This window comes from Sitodiplosis mosellana, unplaced genomic scaffold, assembly GCF_009176505.1.
Source record: "Sitodiplosis mosellana isolate CC-2019 unplaced genomic scaffold, AAFC_SMos_1.0 Smas_scaffold_6150, whole genome shotgun sequence".
NCBI lineage: Eukaryota > Metazoa > Arthropoda > Insecta > Diptera > Cecidomyiidae > Sitodiplosis > Sitodiplosis mosellana.
Window position 1 is genome coordinate 2,424,640 of NW_022601391.1, and position 21,424 is coordinate 2,446,063.

A 21,424-nucleotide genomic window follows, 5' to 3' on the forward strand; every position below is an offset into this window, starting at 1 on the left:
AATTGGCCAAATAATGTGTAACTTACGATTGCGTTTCATCTGGTTTTTCAATCGTCGTCGTCGTCGATCTTGCGATTGATGATGATGACTACTACTACTGCTGTTACTGTTACTGTTAATGTTACTGTTACTGTACACCTCTGATCCGATGTCTGATGTCGACAGTTTGGGTCGTCTTGTGCGGTTATCCAGTGCATGTTGCATCGTCAGCAGTTTATAGTTTTTTGACAGTCCCGAGCAAAATGCTCTGATTTCAAGTTCATTTTGTTGGTTCATCATAACGAGGTAATTGTCAACATCCAGTTTCAATGCGGTGATATTACGCATCAGTGAAACCGTTTTTGAATTACTCTTCGATGAACTAATGCCGTCCGATTCGGCTGAGCTCTCGTGCTCAGAATCGCTGCTTGGTTTCATTAGCACGGCCAATTTCTCGCGAATCTCTTCTAAAATGTCTTTGGTGTTTTGATGGTTCAATTGATCTTCGATGTTTCTCATATAGAATGGCATCAGTTTATTGTTTAGAAATGAATGGAAGTGATGCTGCTCATATTTGTAGTCGGTAATTTCATCAACATTGTAAGCATCGTCCGGGCATGAATTGATATATTTCGTGCACTTGTAGTTATTTTCATCACTGTTTCGGGCGGTTGTTTTGCAATTGTCACCTCCATTATCGGTATGGCTGTGCCCATCCTCGTCACCGTCACCACCATTATCATCATTGTCGCTGTTGCGATCGTCGTCGTCGTCATCGTCAACTTCTTGTCCACTGTCAGCTTGGTCGTGTTCATGTTCATTGTCTGATTGGAATGTCGGATTTTCAATACCCTCGCCACGAGTCTGACTGAAACTAGATTTATTCTTTTTGTCTCGCGTTTCATCGATCAACAGAAATGTATCCAAGTCCAAATCCATGAATGAATCGTCGTTTGTATTTGCATTCCAATCGCTTCTTCTCTTAGTCTCGATATCAGTTCGTCCATACGACACCAATCCCAATGCGTTGTTATCCATTCCTTCAACAATAGTGGGCAATCGTTTGGTTGGTTCATCCACACTGCCATTGGTTTTCGGCGTCGATTCCTGAATCGGCTCTTGTGTTTTCTGCGGCTGTTCACCAGTAGGAACTGCTTTATTATTTGTTTTATTCAAACATTTTAAATGCTTTTCCAATGTTTTGATACTCTTTTCCAAGTTCGCCAAACCAATTTGCTGGTCAAGTTTTTGGTCGAACTTGCGGCGTCGATTACTATCGGTGATGTCATTGATGACGGGCTCGCTGTAAATGTGATCTTCAACGGAACTCGTTGAGTACACATTTGAACTGTAATAACCAGACGATCCACTTTTCTCGGTCGAATAGTGTGACGCTGGCACTTGCTCTTGTTCGCCGAACGAATGACGACGACGACTACGATCCACAATTGATGGATTACTTCGTTTGCTACTGCTAACATTTTTCCGGGGGTTTCCATTACTGGCTGTCGGTGAGGCAAAACTGAAACGGGGAAAAAATACGTTAAACAAAAATTGTCCATTACATCTTAGTTAATATTTGGTTATTCTGCTTTTGATGGGTTTTCCTATGCTATTCGTCATTGACGATCTTTCTGCACAATTGCCACACTGACCGCAAGCCCGTTCAAATGATTTATATGACACATTTGCATTATGGCTTATCTTGGTTAGGATAACTTACGTAAGTGACCATAGTTATTGATTTCAAAACAAACCAGAGCTGCCATAAAAGCCCCGGCTATCCTAATGTTATACATAAAGCAAAATGTGCCCCAATCACTCTTACATTTTAGTCCCCCCCAGTGTTTTATATACATTCGCTACAACTTCTTTTTGTAGTCATTCGGTTTTCAAGTAATACGTATACACATGAGTACATTGACGAGAAGAGAACTGAACCGAAACAAACCAAACCAAGCCAAACCAAATCGAACCGAAAATCCCAACGGACTGTTTGTCGTGTGAGTTCGTCGCTTACATGTCTTTTGATTAATTTTTTGTTGTTGTTGCTTTGTTTACCATCGCACACAAGTGTGCGACATGTTTTGTGTTTGCATTGCACATTTTAATTGAAAGTTTAGTAATATCATAGTGTTGATTCAAGGTTAGCAATGATTAAAAAAACCAAACGGAGTGTGTTCCGTTTTCTGCAGATATAGTTGGAGTACTATCGTATCCAGTCCAACAGAAAAATGAACTAAAATGATGTATTGTCAGTTTATTAGGGTGACAAATGACACATTTTCATTCGTAAATTCTGATTTCAAAGAATAGGAGTTTTGCAATGCATTTCGTTTTTTTTTTGCTGTTGTTGCACAAATCCAGTTCAGTCTTGTCGCGCTCAGCTGTCACCCTAATCATTGATAAAAATAAATGGATTCGGTCGAATGTCGAACGGACGATACGAAACCAAAGAAAAGTATTTCTGTACCGAACTGGTATTAACGGTGTTGCATATAATGAAAGTGAAATTGAGCACGTGATTTACAATAGCCTAATATGATGCAGAGCAGCAAGTGTAAAAGTGAACTACGGCCACTTTGCGTCTGTTCTTTATATTTTCGGCGACATGTTTTACTCGTTGAGCGGTACTTCGTACACAATCATGAACAAGAATTGTAACCCTTGATTTTGCTCTCGTTACCTCATTTCTTCGATCAGGTCGAGAGTTGCATATACGTTGCCGTTGTTTTTACAAAAAAAAACTGCATTCAAATGGTTTCATATTTTAAGCAGAACAGTCTGCAAAATGAAACCGAGAATAAATTGTTTCCTTCAGTTGGCATATCAACTGACGATGAACGATTGTCTATTCTATTGATGTTTGCCAAACAAAAGATGAAGCAGAGCTAGATAGCTGAAATTGAAAAAAGCAAACATACACACACAGCCAACGTTAAAATGAATTAATGAGGCGAAATAAAAGCGGCAGAAACATGTTCAAATCAACCGACAAAAAACTTTATGCAAAACATTTTGATTTGATGCTTTGAAAAAGCGTCTTCATATGCAAAGCAATCGATTGAAACGATTCGAAGCCGAGAGTGGAAAAAAAACGACATCGCCACAGCGCAATCCAATGTCAGTTCAGCCTAGAAGTTGTAACAAAATACTCGCAACACAGCAGCTTGAAGAACAACGACCATCAAATCAGAAGCGAAACCGAATGAATCAAACGCGTAAACGAGCAGCCAGGCCAAATGTTTACGATGTTTCTCGACACGTTTGTCATAATAATGATAATTGTTCTCCGGCCGAAATTGCATAACAATTAACGAAAAATTCATCACGACAGCCGCATCATTTGAATTCCATTTGAAGAAATGTTGCTAATTAACCCTTGAAGTGACTACTAGACGCATTCATCAAACATTATTATTAAATTGAAATTGACAACAACTCCACAACTCGTTTATTGGTTAGAACGATATTCCGCAATAAATCGCGCTCAATCGGCATCATTTGATATTTAAAGTAAAACCAATAACAATACGCTCGTCACATGAAGCTGACGCAGCCCGGACACAAAACGCCATCAAAATGTTCAATACACACCGAAATTATTGCACTACAACACTATTTATCAAGTGGACAAAGCGCACATCATCACGTAGTCCATCGATTACACCACGACATGGGCGCGTACCAAATCTTTTGTGCATTACGAGAGCGAGCACGACGTGTACCGCTCTGTCTCAGACGAGACCAGATGTGCTAATATGAAAGAGTTTCTTTGACAGAGGAACGAATGTGATCATCGTTTATTGTTGTTGTTGTTGGCGGCGGCGGCGGCTACGGCGGTGTGGATCATTTTCACCATTGACACGTTAGCCAAATGGTAAATGGAATTCGAAAAAGGTCAAAGCCGTGTGTCGTTTTGAACACCAGAGGCGGGTAAAATTACGCGATGCTTTCTCACACACACACTTATACATACAAATACATATGTTGTGGGCTGGAAAATGTACTTGCGTATGAAATATTTTTCGTAATCTGAACGAAAAAAAAAAAATTACACATTTTTCTTTCATTTCGCCAACAAAAGCTTTCCACTTGAGTTGTCGAGCAATTTGCGATGGTTTTCGCTCAACGTGAGTTAATCAATAACATGCGAATGATGCAAATTGGTCTGAGAATTGTGTTGCTTCAGCCAAAATTTACCGATTAATTTTGATAATGAATTTATGCGGCGCGAATACTCACAAACATCGCATCGATTTTCGTATGAAGCTCATCTGGTCCAAAAAATTATTTGTATGTATACAAAGGTCATCTGGATGGCGATTTGCAAGGTCGTTTTGAATGGTTGTTGTTGTTGTTGTGTGTTTCTTTTTTTTCTGTCGGAGTTTTGTTTTCGTTCTCGTTTTTATATTGTGAGTATGGTGTTACTGTGATCGCTCGATATAGCTGCTGCTGTTGTTGCTGCCGCTGCCGCTGCTGTCATCGCTGCTACATTTATTATTGGCAGAGCGCGCGTTTCACACACTCAAAGAAAGAAGTAACAGAGAAAGAAACAATCATGCAACCGAGCAAAACCGTCAAAGATACATTTTTCTATTTCATTTTTTTTCGGATTCGTATTGGACCTGATTCGTTCAGCGAATTGAACCGAAAACGATTTTATAAATCAAAAATATTGCCGATTAATATATGCATGGTTCTCCTGCTCACTTCTTTCCTTGACGAGAGCATTAGTTTGCATTTTACTCTGAATTTTTAATGAGACGATTTCAAGTCGTTGCCTCATTCAAATGTATAATTTTGTCAATTCTCTATGTAAAGGCAAAAATAACGGTAGTCTTTTGAATATTTGATTTTTCAGAGTTCAAATACATTTACCATGATGAAAAAAAAATTGAATACTTTGTTACAGATTTTTGAACAGATGATTCAAAAACGAGGAAGGAAGTTTTTTTTCCCGAAAAATTGTTTTCTTGCTACATGGTATTCATCAATCTTACAAATGAATTAATTAATGGGATTACAGTTTCGGTGCTTAATTGATTAGTTCAATAGCCAAGTTCTTGGTCAATTTTTCAACAACACACCTATATTTTAAGCAAAAACAATACCTATCCCCCCACTATGGCCAATATTTTATTTTGGAAAAAAAGGCACGAGCAATGTAAATGTGCACTATTTGTTTTGAAGGAGATACGGTCAAATGTGTTTGTTTCACTCAGTGCACCAGCGATATTTCGCATGCGCAATAATTTCTTTTGAGCGTCTCGCTAGGATTGACGTGACATGACAATATTGTGTTTTTTTTTGTGTAAAATGGATGCTCAAATTTAGACGGATGTTGTTTTTTCGAAAGAAAAAGAGATTATTTTTCAAAAAGGAACCGTAATTTTTCTCGTTAAAATGATCGAAGCAGACACGAATAACTATAGTTTATCCGAGATTGTTGTTGACTCTTACGGCGTGAACGATTGATGAAAAATCAACGAGGAAATAAATTGAATGCACCATGAGATCATTTGATACTATTATGCGACTATACACGAATTTATCAGCTCAATTTGTACTTGGCACCCAACACACGGTCGGTCAAATAATTAAACAATGTGCTCTTCCCGCGGCGAAGAGCCATCTTACAAATTGTGGCTATTCCTCTTTTGCAAGGCAGATATCATCATTTCCAAGTACCGAACCCGATACTTCATTACTAACGAGGTAATAAAATAAATGTGCTTGTATTCAGGCGCCAAACTTCACTCAACTGACCTTTCGTATATTGTTTTTTATTTATTTCTTTGCTCGAAGGAATTCCGCCAATGACTCGAACTGCGATCGGTTTTCATAAAATGTTTTGGCATTTGTCAACCAAACCGATAGAAAATTGCATTTATTCCGGTCATTTTCAGCAACATTTGCAGCGGTACATTACAGAAATTGCACAGTGAGAGCATTATTCATCGAATTTCGGCCAAATGTTAAACACAATAACGCCCATAGTTCAGACAAGCTCGCCTTTATTTCTCTCTCTCTCTCTCTCTCTCTCTCTCTCTTGCTTGCAATGCCCGTAAAAAATGTGTAATTTTTCAATGAGATTTTGTAACACGCTTCTCCATAAACCGGTTCATCTTCATTCATCGATGCACGGTGTGTTTTTGAATGCATGTATAGCGTTGCAATTGCATTTGATTGAAATATGCCATTTTCCATATTTTAATCACACCATCAGACTTTTTTCTGTCTAACTCGTTCCGAATGCGAAATGCTACATCGCTTATTGGGCTAGTTTGCCAAAAATGAATTCAACCGAAACGTTGACAATTCAAAATAATAAATTTAATTATGTTTCTTCTTCTTCATTTTTTATCAATCTATAGATGGAATAGAGTTCGTAATAGGTCAATGGGTTTGTACAAACATACGTAACATATTCACTTGTTGATTTGTATTCGACCCTAGCATAGTTTCTCAATCGATTTTTCTACGATCGCAATGAGATATTGATGCAAAACCGCTTCTGAAGCAATCTCTTGTGAGAAATAGGAATGAATGTGCGCGCGAGTTGGCGCACACACGAATCGATTTTTTTTTATTTTACCGATACCTGCGTATCGATTATTTGCAGAAGAAATAAAAAAAAACAGATTGGAATGCGACACAAATGACCGAAATATGGAATGCGCCGAGCATTGCGTATGCATTTTGATTAAACAAGCAACATATTACGACATGTGTTTGGGCGACGAACTTTTTTATTCTCGATGAATTGAACCAAGCGTATAAATCCCGTTTTGAAAAGAAAAAAAACAAACAAATTACAATTTACTCATGTTTTAGGAAGACTATGAACAGAAAAGCATTTTTTGATTGATTCAAAAAGATTTATGTTCAACGACGATTCGTTGTTTTCCTTTCGACAAAAGAGACTCGGGTTCAATCGATTAATTACCCGGGTTCAATCGACGATTCGAGACATTTGAGTGTACCGATTCGCCAATGAATATATGAACTGCTGAGAATAAAAGGCTGACGATTGCAGGTTTTTCGCAAAAGCGGGATAAAAATCAGTTGCACGCAAAAGAGACATTTCAAAAGGTTGCACGCAAGAGAGAAGTATATTGTTGTTGTAATCACGGCTTGAAAATTCGAAATGCGACAAAATAAAATGTTCCGTTTGCGTGCAACCTTTGGAAATGTCTCTTTTGCGTGCGACTGATTTTCATCCCGCTTTTGCGAAAAACCTGCAGCCGTCAGCCTTTTATTCTCAGCAGTTCATATGATGTTAAACGGTCCCTTTAGTCTCAAACCGCCGACACATTCAATACACCCTAGAATATACGTAATGAATGAAAATGGTGACTTACCTTTGTCTTAAAATAACCCGCGGTAATGAAAATGTTTCACCGGTTTGTAGACCATCAATGGTGGTCTTCAGGTTTTTCGTTCGATTATTGGTGGATTGGGTGTTGGATGATGGCATCGTTGATGTGGCAATGGTCATGTTTCGGCCATCGAGTGCATAGCTATCGTCAGCACGACACATGGCATTGGCACTTACGCTAATCTTATTGCTCACACTAATTCTATCACTAGAATGGTGAAGATTTGTCGATTTCTTCGTGTGCAATGTGGTTGTCACAAAAGGCGTTTGCTTGTCACTGGGCAATGACGATGTGTCATCTCTGCTGCACTCACTCCTATTCAATGACACCGGCAACGAAGCAATAGTATTACAGTTCTCGAATACGGCACAATTATCAGTGCTATTTTGATTACAGCTAAACTTATGATCACCCAAACGTGGCTTATTCGTTAAATTACATTTACGACTGCTACTTGTACGATTATTATTGATCTTTAAATTAGTAAGCGTTTTGTGTGATGATTGGGAAAAGTATGTGGTTAATTTTTTAAAAACAGCCGATATGTGAGCGTTGCTATCGTGGTTATTGGGATTTGTGGTTGATCCAATGATAGCATCTGGATATGTATCATCAGTCGTCACATCGTCAAATGGTATGGATTCGAGTGCATCGAAATCGATTTTCAATGGATTTTTATTCGTGCCACTTGATCGATCCGATGAATTCGCACTTTTCGGTGCATTCAATCGTTGATGATTGTTTTTATTCGCTGGGAATGCCGTCGATATCCTATTTTTTGTGACGGAATTACTACTGTCAAAAGCATTTGGATTCGTAATGACCGTAGGTGAGCTTCCTGAGTGGGTGCGATGATTCATTTGGTTCGTCTTGGATACGTGGTTTAAATGTGGTGTGTTTGTGTGTTTTTAATCGGTTGTTTGCCAATTATGCGAAACTCTCTTCGTTAAATACCTCAAAATAATATCCAAGTTGATGACGTTGACTTTTTGCAATCGAGCAAAAAAAAACAAAAACAAAACCACAAAACAATGTTGCCCTACTATGTTCTGCGCACTTTGAATCACTTTCAAAATATGATTTAGATCTTTTGTCTGCGGTGTTTTAGTTTCGAGGCATATATTCTGCTCATGTTAAACCTGGAATATGGGAGAGAGAAAAAAGTAAGACCACCATTAGAAATATTTATTCATGCTTTTTGTAAACTTTCGAATTGTGTATTTTTAAGTCGAGTTTCAAGTATTTGTGCGGTTGATTGTTGCATTGTATGCAGATAAAGTATCTTTTGGAAAAGCTAACAAATTTGTTCAGCATTAACATTTTCGATGTAATATTTTAATGCTTGGCTTGGTTATGTATGTGTGTATATGCTGCTCTTTGTTGAACGATCAAAAATTGAATTCCATGTGCATTAATTGCATCGCACAAATGAAATTACGAATGCGATTACTCGGTATTTATTATTCGGCTGCTTAAATCGAACCACATATTCAAATGAGTGTTGCTTTTTTTTCACGACATTTTTGGAAAGTAACTTTGAGATTTCTTCTAAATGTTTATAAATCTGGTAGTGTCTAGCAATGATTCCGGTGGTTTTTGTATGAACTACAGCCATTCCCCACGAATACGTTAAAATTCTTTTCAAATCAATTTCTCAATTTTCATTACAATCTTTCTGCACAATGTAATTGGTTCGTCCGCCATGTAGAAATGTACAAACACATGTTGGAACAATCCGAAACGAACTGACGTATTGTTAAATAAATGAATATTTCATTTTTGACCCAATTGATGCGTACTTAAGCAGCGCGCATCAAAACATTCCATGCTTTCATTTTCGTGTTGATTGCGTTGAACCTTTTCGACACACTCAAGCAATTTTTGATTCGTGCTCTTTTCTATTTCGTATTTAATTTATGCACGGTTCATTTTGCACATTGCTTGCATTGTTGTTGTTGTTGTTGCTGCTGCTGCTGCTGCTACTATTGTGTTTCGCAGCACGTGCTCATTCGCTCTTGTAATTCATCGCATCGCAAAATATTCGCGATTCAGATGAATGAGATGACGGATATGTATGATATTTGCATAAAATTGTAATTGATAAGGCGCGTGAACAAGCATCACCGAATGTATCATTTCAACGCCCCAAAATAATAAAAAAATTAAACTATTGAACTTTCTTCGTATGCTGGATGCACGCGCTCGTGCGCGTGGGCGCGCTAATTGACCAAGTGATATTGAAATGACCAAAAATGATTCATATGGATTGCATAAAATTGTAAAACCATAAATGAAATTTTGTGAGTGATATTGAGCGCGTGCCATCACGTATTTGATGATAGCACGGATAAAAGTGAAGAGAGTGCAGTGAACAATATGTGTGAAATGATCTTTTTGTTTTACTGTCGCACGTATTTTCACATTATAAAGCAATATTTTATTGTATTATGATTAAGACTGTCAGACATGGTGCAAATGAAAAGGAAAGTTTATAACCGAAAATTAATAAGTGACTTCCGAACGGGCTAATAAAATTTTGGGTAATTCATAACATCAATAAAGAAGCGGCTCTCTCCGCAGAAACAATATGATTCAAAATCTAAATTTCATCGAGCTAATCAATTGGCTGGAGAAAAAAAAAATACTTTTCTTCATTTTCTATATTTTAGTCGAATCAAGGGTCAGAGAGACAGTTGGAGCATAAAAATGATAAGTGCAAGTTGTCATGATTTCTGATGACAACCAAAATTTTGTGGAAAACATATCCTTTTTCGTGTGTATCATATTTTTTACTTGAATAACAAATAAGATTGGTCGTTTTATAAACAAAAAAACGACACAAGAAGTCATTCAAACAACACAGCCTGTAGTCAATGTGAAATATTTGAAGATAAAAAAAACATTCGGCTTAATGAACCAAAAAGCAAAAAACTGAAAATCAATCATAAAATTAGTCGTCAGCCATCCATCGAACACACCGTGTGGAATGAAAATCATAGCATATCTTTATTTATATATTTTTTAATCTTGCGTTTTACATATTCGAATTTTTATGTTTACTGCAATAATCATTTACCGAACAAGATCTCAATAGCAGATCGCCTGTTTCTGGTATTCCCTCTCTCTCTCTCTCTCAGTGTGTCGTTTTTTTAATTATCTATTTGACATAATCATGAAACATGACCTTTTTCTACTATTCGTTGTCGCCCTATAATACAAATCGTTTTACACATTTTGACATTAATTTGCACGTGTTTTTTTTTTGTTTTAATTCGTCTTTTGTTCTTTGTGTTCATTTTGTTTTAAATGGTGAAGAATGTATTGGTCACCGTATTTTATGAATCGTTCTATTGATGAAAATTTATTGAAGCAAATGATAATTTTTCCTAAATCTCGCCGAAAAACATCTAGAAGCAGATTAAATAATGACCTATCTACTGAATTTCGTTTGCATTGGATGGCTAGAGATCAAAATTCAAAACCATAAAGTTCAAGGAACCGTGTGTTGATGGCTACTGTGTGTGTGTGTGTGTGTGTGTGTGAATTCTGATATCGATGCTTGAGACTTCGAACGGATTTTATGGGATAAACATACTATTATATATTGTTGCTCGCCTTTTTTCCCGTATGACAATCTACGATTCGTTCAATGTCAGCATAACAAAAGTGCATAGTCGTCATTAAATTGGCTCCAAAATTGCAGCTGTCACATACTACATTATCATTTATTCCCGCATTTTGTGGCTGACATCACGCATTTTAATTGATGTTTCATGGTTTATATCACTCAAATGGTCATAAATATTCCAGCCAGCCATTTACTCACCATTAAATAATTCGGTTTTGGGCAACTCCGGTTCGTCGCTCATCAATAGTGAACTTGCATTCGATTCAAAATTTGTACGTAACGAAATATACACACACGGTGCAATTGGATCGGAGAGTTTCGACTTCTTTGGCGACAACATTTAAAACAGACTTTGTATCGTATTCGTACATGATCGCAACAGCGACAATAAATCATGTGCTATGTTGGAATTATGTGAACTTTTTTATTGTGTATACGCCGCGCGCGCGTAAACGTTTCCAAAAGCGATCGCACGGTGATGATAACAAAAATTGTGGTAATTTGCCTCTTGCTCTGTGCAATTGTGCGGTGTGTGATTAGAATTCATGTTAACTATTGAGAGAAACATGACAAGTATTTAATGAGTACTCGTCGACATTCTACTTTCGGTTGAGAAAAACAATCCGAGGTTCTTTCCGATCTGATTCATTTTCGCTTCACTTTCAATTGCAATGGAAGTAATCTTTTTTTTTCAATGGAAATGAAACATCGATTGCTGCACTTTTTGGTGCATTGTCCAAGGAAATGTCTGAACATCGACATGACAATGTGAAATCGACAAAAAAACACAAAACAAATCACTGCATCGAATGGTCATAAATTTTGGCATGATGTAAATACCGTTTCGTTAAGCGTATGCGTGCTCACTAAATAAATCAGTTATATTGGTTGATTTCATCGCCACATACACATAGTATGCATGCGTGTATTGTATGAAATGTAATACGCTATTGCAAGTAATTTGCATGCTTCGGCCTACAAAATAAATTCCGGACAAGCGACGACGACGACGACGACGACGAAAAAAAAACGTAATAAATAAAGCATAAAATGAAATGTAGTGACATGACAAGCGCAATGACAGCAATAGCACAATTATGGGGAGCGATTTAAATCGGCCAAAAGAATAACCGATCAAAACAAAGGGATCAAATTGAGGCGCGAGTGCGGTGAGTAGAGGAAGGGAACCTAATGAGGAAGGAGAATTGATAATGGACAATTGCTAGCACTTTCACTGATTGCAACTGAATTGCGATGCAAAACGCCATACCATATACCAGTGAGACAAACATTTTGCAAGTCACACATTGAATAATATGTCAAACATACATGTTGTGAGTCGGTGCGCTGCAAGACCATGCGACCATGTGACCATGCTCGTGCTCTGCCAATTGAGCCAGTGTGAATTTTCGGTGTTCTACGGCCCGAAAAAAAAACATTTCACAATACATCGTGTTTGGTGTGTTTCGCTGACACGATGGCTAACCTCTCTCTCTCTCTCTGCTCTGTGCTGTTGCTGTCATACCGCTTAAAATCTCAAAGCTCTGCTACATTAAAGCAATTTCCTTGAATCACTTTATCGATTTGACCATTTATTACATTGTAAGATCTGATTTTCAATTAGCTCTACCGTTGCGGCCCGAATCAAATTGCGCGCGACCCGCAACACCGTCTCGTAGCTCATTTTTTAGCACTACATGAAATGTAGAGCTACTAATCTGCTTTTTTTTCTTAATACTTTTTGTGTGATGAAACAAATTATGGTGAATTTGAATTTTATGCTCATATTTTTAATTTAATTTAAACCAAAGGCAGTATATTTCAAAAAAGAAATTAAACCAAGATCTTGTGATTCATTTTGAAAATAAATATATTAATTCAAAGTTACTTTGATGAAATACATTTCATGTAGTGCGCCAAAAAATAGTTTGTTGTGAAACAACAAAATAGATTAAATAACTAAAAACTCAAGAACGCAGAGCGGAGCGAAGCGAAGCTCTGCGGTCTTGTTTTCTCTTCTTATAAATACATCGAAGCAATATGTCATACACAATGCAAAATCAAAAATGTATTTAACATCGAATATATCGCTCAATTATACAATTAACAAATTGATTGAAAGCTATTCGTTTAAGTTTTGCCTTAAGAGCCGCTATTTTTGCCACGATTTTGCATAACATTGCATTGTAGCTGTGCGTTCAAAATGTGTTGACTTCAACCAAATGTTCGATTTGCGATTCTCTCTTTTCGCTGGGGGCTTAGGTTCAATTGATAATGTCCCACAATATTTCGTTGGGCGAGCAGAACATAAAAATCAATGAAGTGCTTTTGCGGTTTTCCAAATCAAAATAATAATACAAATTTAATTTGAACGGCACACAATGGGCTTGTGTGCGCTCGTGTCACCATAAATCACCGATCATAATGAAATGTTTTCTTAGAAAACAGATCGATGCTAACCGATAGAAAATCTTAATGGAGCGAAAGAAAAGGACGCAATTAATTTCATTAAATTGTTGCAGAGATAGCCAGAAGAGAAAAAAAGGCCAAGCCCTTTGAGCACTATATTATACGTGCGTTGCCATTCACTATGATTTTCCACTTGCAATTGCGTTTTTCATTCGCTTTTCTGTAGCCAATTGTGAAAAAAGAAGCATAAATATACTTTATTAATGCGATATAAAATGCATCAAGCGTAGAAAATTTCAAACACCGTCACAAATCACACACACACACACACAAAGTGCATGTAGCTAAGAGCCAGTTGCGCCCGGTCGAGCGCCATTGCCTACATTGGTCTGTACACCATTCTTTAACCACCGACGAATTAGAAACGCAGTACTCAATTTGGACCCGATGTAATAAAAATATTTTAATTTAATAGCATTTTTCCGCGTTCAAAACAAGACTCAGCCCGAGCCAAACACAGTCAAAAAAATGCGCACATGAAAAAACGACAACCATTTGTATGAAAAAAAAAAGCAATCGGATAAGTAAACATTAATATTAAATGTAATCGATCTGCGCGAACAAGTATCACTAGAACCGCCCGAGCACAGTAAGAGAGTGAGGGAGTGAGAGAGAGAGAAAGAGCTACGACCAAATAGGCAAAATGCATCTAACCAAATCAATACGTCATCGTGCGTTAAGGCAATCGGAATGTGCGAGCGTGTGTGTCGCAATGCAGTCACTTGATTTATTAATGCAAACAAATCATTTTAGGCCAAATGTAATGTTTTACCAAGAAATCGCACGGTGTCTCATTGTCAGCCAATTTACGCATTTCGATTTTTCGTTTGCACGGAATGTAATTGGGGAGTTTTGGTTGCGGTTCTCAGAAGCCTTGCTTAATTATTGCGGTTTTCACAAAGTATTGTGTTCGGATTCAACAGCCAATTATTTTCAAATGACATTTTCTAATCAATTTCATTATCATTCGTGTATGTGCTAGGAAGAAAAATGATTCAGCAGCATTATTCAATTGGTCGAACAACATTTAAATTTGGATGTTGTTCAATTCCATTTAAATGGATTTATCAAAATAGATCGTAAGACGATGATGCTCCCTAATGGAATTTAGATGGCTATGGCAGCCATTTCATTAAGCAATTTAAAATGTTCAAGCTGTATAATTTCGTCGGCGAACTACAATTTGTTATGGAAACAAATATTTGTGTACCATTGTGAGCGACTTGTTTTCGCGTGCCACTACTAAAGCATCCGTAATCTTGATTTATTCACATTCCTACACATTCGGTTCAATACAAATTGTTCTGGTTTTTTTTCTGCTACTCTTGCTTTAATTCTTTTGTTGCCCCAAAAAAAGATGAATTAATTCAAAGAATTTATTTATGAGATCATTTCCTTTTTCTATTCAGTTCGGAATTCTAATGGTTTTTGTGCGCCAGAATCAATCTTCGAACGTTTAAAAATCGCAGATATCACAAAAAATATTGGTAAATGTCAACAGCGCCATTGGTTGTCTCTCTGTGAGAATATCATTTCATCTAAATTAATCAACACAGTAAAAATGAATTTTTTTTCATTAGAACATTTAAATTATTTATTAAGAGTATTATTTAAGAGAACCGGGTATCGAAACAAGCATTTAGATCGGTGCACACAAAAGATTTTTTAAGGGTGAAGAAAGATTTTTTACTAATCCAACCAATTCATTCGATAGATTCGCCACAATAGATAAATAACAGGCAATATTAATTTTTAGAAGAAAAAAAATGCGTAAATTTTCCAGGTTATGACTATGAAACGCCATGTTCATCATGAATCTTCAACATTGACAGACAACCAAATATATCTCAATCACAACATTTTTGATCAAACACGATGTAATGTCAAATCCTAATGTCAATGCGACTTTGATTATTATGAAGAAAATTAATGTATATTTTCGATGTATCTCATGTACGAAACAAGAAAAAAAAATCATCATAAGAATATGGTAATTGGTTGGATTACGGAATAGCATTGAGCATCTGAAGTTGTCAATGTGCCGTTATTCAAGGCCGAACTACAAATCAAAATTCCAATTCTGTGTATGGTTTTTCATTTGTTTCAAGTCAATGAATCAATGTTCATTGGCGGCGTTTGGGCCGAAAATGTAGAACGAGATTGAACATGAAACTGAAAGTAAAAACAAAATTACGAGATGTGAATTAATGAATGGGTGATCGTATCAAAGAGAGAGTTAAGCATGATTCCTACTCAGCTTCTTCACACGATGAAATTACCAGCCGGTCTATTCTTAGTATTTGACTGTTGTTTTAATCATTAGTCGTAGACTAGCAATCACCGTATATTATCCACAAGGCCACCAATGGCATGGCTGAGATTTATATGTGTAAACACATGTTTTGGTGCTTTCATTCTTATTGGTCGAAAAATGCTTTGGTTCACATGAAACACATACACTGTGGAATCCAGCAGGTTATTTTTAAGCGGCGCCAAGAATATACACTATCTAGAGAATGGAATCAGTTTGAGTGCTCATTCGAAATACGGTGAAGTGGGTAACAAAAGTGCATCACGGTAGAATACAGTGTAGTAGGTCTGAAATACGGTATATTTCAATATCACGACTTTTCTTTATTCTATTTTCAATAGTCTTTCTCCAGGGAAAAACACCAATGAAAAGTCCATATGGATGGATGTGTCATCAATATACCTAAAGTGACCAACTAATTTTGGCAGGAAATCAGTACATCGTCCAAAAATCGTTTTAAAAAATCAGTACAAATCAGTATGAAAAATCAGTACATTGGAAATTCCATAAAATCAATAAATTTATTGCAATCTTATACATATTTATATTGAAGACATATATTGCAGCGAACGTCAGTGCGTTTTTGATTAGGAACATTTTGGATAAACGAGAATTTTTTTCGCGAGCTCCGGATTAAAAACACATTTTCTACATACATTCACATAAGAACTTAGTAGATTTTTCTATGAAATGAGTTGATTTTTATATGCTAAAATAATGTTATGTAAATTAAAATCAATGCAGAAATTGTCTTCTTGTTTTTTCGGCTGATGTGTTCTGCTTCGAATCTCGTTTGAAACTAAATCGTCTGAACGATTTTCGAAAATTATTGTTCGTGATTGAGAATGGTAAATGATTCAGTCCATCACAACATTTTGAAATGAATGGTTTGGAGCGAAAATGTAAAACAGAAAAGTTGAGCGGAAAAATATCAAATGAAAAGGGATAGCTATATAGTTCACTATAGTTTACTATACAGTTTACTATATAGCTATCCCTTTACAAGCGAAGTTGCGGGAGGCCTCGAGCACTATAAATTTGCTGAAGACACCAAGTCGTTATCTCTTATCAGTTCAGCGAAAAACGCAAAAAATCGCAATTGTACCACGAAATTCGTGTTTTTCACTGAACTGATAAGAGATAACGATTTGGCGTCTTCAGCAAATTTATAGTGCTCGAGGCCTCTCCCAACTTTCTTCAGACTGTTCTCACTCATCTCCTATGAGTTTCACAGAAAACGGGAAGGATGATAAAAAAAACATGCCATAGGCCGATATTTTTGATTTGCGTCCAATTCATAGGAGATAAGAGATAATTGTCTTCAGCAATGTTATAGAGGATCTCAAGTACTACAACTTTTCCGAAGACAACTAGTTATTATCTCTTATCAGTTATGCGAAAATCGTGAAAATCCGGGACGACCTGCCTATAATGAACATACATTCTTTCAACCATTGTTAGTTGCAGTAAAATATACTTCTCTTTATTGCTACGACGTTTGTTAAACTTGTGTTCTTCTAGGTCTCACCAATTCATATCTACTATCGACCCACTTTGTTTTCAAGGCATTCAAATGCACGCAAGCATCAATTACTTGACCATAGTTCGCTATTATTTATTGATATTATGAATAGCATTATTGAACATTATTGAGAATTCCGAAGGATTATTTGGGATTATTTTTGTACTAGATTGCATTAATTGAATTATACAAATCTAGTACTGTCCCCCTTGATAATTGATTAATTAATGCTGACGTATAAAAATAGCCCGACATTCGTCGTTTTTACATCTTTCGTCGAAATTTTTGAAGCATGAAAAAAAATAAAGAATCAACATTGAAAAATAACTACAAATAAGTACAAATCAGGACAGAATTGAAAATCAGTGAAAATCAGTACGTACTGATAAAGTCGTCAAAAATACGCTCAAAATCAGTACTGTACTGCTAAAATCAGTACGATTGGTCACTTTATAATATACCTAAATGTTTTTCGAAGCTCCGAAACAAAACGTAAATGTACACTTTTCTAGAAGCAAAATGCAATCCCTTTCTTCCAATTTGCTTCCAGTCTCTACTGAAACACTTGCGTTATGTCATTTCAAATGATAAATCATCGAAAAATGTGCGTGAGATCCCGTTGTCGAGTATCACGTTACATAAATTTGTTGATACTTCAACTAAATGATTGGGTTATTAGTTTAAAATTGAGAGAATAATTTTACCATTTTTCCCACCACGTTATCAATGGACGAAAATCCATCATAACTGCCCTATAAATGTCGTAATTGTAAACTTCAATTATCATAAAACCACAATGGTAACGACGATTCAGATGATCGTAAAAAATCGAACATAGTTGTAACACAGCATGAAAATGATGGAATGCTAGAAGTTCGCCGGGTTTTTCAGTCATAACATCAGAAGAATGTGTAAATGGATTACCATATTAATGCCAAAATGGCACACTTGACATGATGCATATGCTAATCAGACCACATCTACATGATCGAATATAGTCAATCGTCTCTAACTTTGGACAGTTTTCGATGTAATCAATCTACGTTCCTAAATTTTATGATCACACTCGTATCAATCACATCACTCAATTTTCGTCATTATAATTTATGCCGAACAGAATAAGATGTCATCATTCCAACGCAAACACTGAACTGCTCGAAGAATTTGGAATTTGGAATAAAAATTAAATTTATGTTGTGCTGCTGTTGGTGTATTGCATCGAAAAATTATAGTTGATAAACAATTTTTCATCCATGCTAATGATCTGTGTATTTGTTTCGATGGCTCTCGAAATGAGATAATTTATACGGAAAAACGTGCGTTATATAACACGATGTTGTTTTGATGCTGTGTTCCACATTGGCCGATTTTCTTTTTACAACTCTTTTCTCCTGGTCAACATTAATTTTTTTTTTGCTATGTACAACAAAAGAACACATGTATTTTCATATTAATGAGCTGCTTCAATTGGATTTCGTTGGAAAAAAAATTATTTCAAAATAAAATGTAAATATAATTTGAATCAAAAACATAATCAAATGCTGATTGGTGGTGCATGTTGGTTGTCGTCTTACACGATCATTTCGTGGAGGCAACACATTTTCGACGGTAAAATCACATTTAAAAGTCTACCTAATTGAATTTCACTTTCAAGTCTCTCGAGCGCACATAAGAAAAGGAAAACTCGTACAAAAGAACATTAGGCGCGCGCAGTAAATAAATAAAGAAATGTAGAGTAAGAGACTTTTTTTTTTCATTTTAGACAAACTCATACTGACTATTGGACAGAAGCAACAAAAAGTTGAGCGACTTTTGCATTGAACGAGACAAAGAATAGATACTCGACTAGTTTCACCGGCAAAGTCTATTCCAATGAAATAAACATATATACGAAGTGTGGATTTTTACACATTTGCCAGTAGAAGAAAAAGCGCAACCGTTTGCCTTGCCGCCAATTACAGTCGAGTTTAGTCGAAAATTTGGCCGGTTCGCAACGTTTTGTGATTGTTTGTGTGTATACGACTGTTTTGAAATATTATTTTTGATAAAGAAAAAATTGCAAAAATTATGAAATGAAATATTTTAGAGCATTCAAAATCAAAACAAGCCACTAATTCACTGTTGTCATCTAATCAAATATGTTGTGGCATTGCTTTACATTTGTTAAAAGGCAGTTCACATTTCCCTCTGTCGTTCGTCAATGAATTTCGCGAATGAGAGAAGATGAAGAAGAAAAAAAATTGGTTTGTTTGTATCCATAATTCAAACCGGATTCATTTTCTCTCTCTCTCTCTCTCTCTCTCTCTCTCTCTCTCTCTCTCTCTCTCTCTCTCTCTCTCTCTCTCTCTCTCTCTTTTAGGAACACTAGGTTGTTTTTCTCACGAAAATGCACACGCACGCTCATACTCAAAACCTTACACTTCACAGAAAAGGTGAGCTTAGATATAATATAATGAAATTCGTCAATTGGCATGGCTCAAACCGTAAATGTGCTGAAAAAAAGGTGTAATGTTTATATTCATGCGCGCTTTGACTGATCGTCTCAGTCTGACGGTGCGTATTTTAATGCCATTGTAAAGCATTGCAAATGAATGAACAACAGCAAAAACAATTCTAAACAATCAAAGCAACATAGTCTCCATTTACTCCAGAATGTAACCAATGATGGTATTTATCGTCAAACATTTGCCGAAAAGAATAATAGAATCAGAATAGGAAGACGCCTTCAACATGTCAGAATTATTCCATATCTATCAATAGCAGGTATACCTACCGTCTTTAGCGCCAATCGTTTAAATATCAGCTGTGTTTTGTCTATATACGTTTGGAATATCATCATTTGCATTTGATCGTACGTCATGGATACATATGGAAATTCAAACGTGTGCGGCTTGGCACTTGGCAAAAACAACCACAACGAAGAAATTGAATTTAAATGGGTTACGCCGAACAGATAACATTTGTGTTCTGCTGCTGTCTGCGGCAACCGAAACTCAACTGAAATTGTGCTGAATAATTTTGTATATATTCTATAACACTGTTCTATTCAAGTTTGATGCTATCGCTTCCTATGTTATTTGTTACGTTTTCGAATCCGGGTTCATTACACATAACGTATTTTTTGTCTGATTATGAAAGAGAAAAAGTCAGCAGAATGAAGGATGAACCAATACGAATCTAAATTGTATGTGGTATTTACTCTTTCGTCTCGGTACATGTGTTCTTTTTTTTCGTCGCCTGTTTTATGTGCGTCAAAATAATCAATTGAATCCAGTTTCAGTTCTGGCCTTTTATTGCTTCAACATTCTTTCAATTTGATTTGTTGATTTTGCCAAAGCCCAAAATGTCTGCACGCAACATTCAATGCATGTGACTTGAAAGACATGTGTGCATTTATCGACCAAAACTGGATCGATAGCAGAACGATGCAGAAAAAAAACAACAACACAGAAGTTAAAGATCCATGCAGCACTTAATGCGTATACGCATACATAGCCGGTCGTGAGATTGGACAGTACGGAATGATCAGATTGACAACAGACATTTATTCTACGGCACAAATGTCATTAAACCGACTATAGTCGAGTGTATTGGCAATTTTATCATAAATGGCTGGTAAATGCACTACGGTAGCAAACAAGGTATTTGGGTGTTGTTGCATTTCCTACATTGTGGCTTGATGAAAATTCCGCCGGCCATACACACAATATAACAGCAGAACACGATCAGAATATTCATTTATTTTGATAGGATTCGTTAACGTAATTTCGTAATAATCGGATTTTATGCGAATGGAAAAAAATATGCTGTTTCATTGGAATTTAACGGCAATCATTTGATTTTAACTCACGTTTCCATCGAAAACATTTTAATATTTTATGATTTGTTTTCAATTTTGATGTCACTATCATTTGATTCACTGAAATTCGCCCAAGTTCCTTGCAGCTTTAAGCTGTTAGCTTCATAAAAAACATACGCCATGAATCAAGCTCTTTTTTATGAATTGGTTTATGGAATAGCGAGAAATTGGCTGCAAGCGGGCTAAAAAAAATGTAAACGATGAAATTTCATACGAATTTCATTTGCTGCTGTGCATGGACGTTTCTATTGTTTTTCCTAATGGTTGAATTCGG

General features: G+C 36.3%; 1 protein-coding gene across 3 annotated transcripts in view; it reads right to left on the reverse strand.

The window, feature by feature from the left end:
• LOC129573890 (dentin sialophosphoprotein) overlaps positions 1-21,424 on the reverse strand; it is a 68,026-nt gene that overhangs the window by 37,111 nt on the left and 9,491 nt on the right. For all 3 annotated transcript variants that reach the window (XM_055455036.1, XM_055455034.1, XM_055455035.1), the window contains exons 2-3: positions 7,344-8,500; positions 27-1,501 (exon numbers count right to left, since the gene is read on the reverse strand). In XM_055455036.1, coding sequence (XP_055311011.1) covers positions 27-1,501; positions 7,344-8,221 — 2,353 coding nt within the window. In that variant the 5' untranslated portion in view covers positions 8,222-8,500. The remainder of the gene's footprint in view (positions 1-26; positions 1,502-7,343; positions 8,501-21,424) is intronic.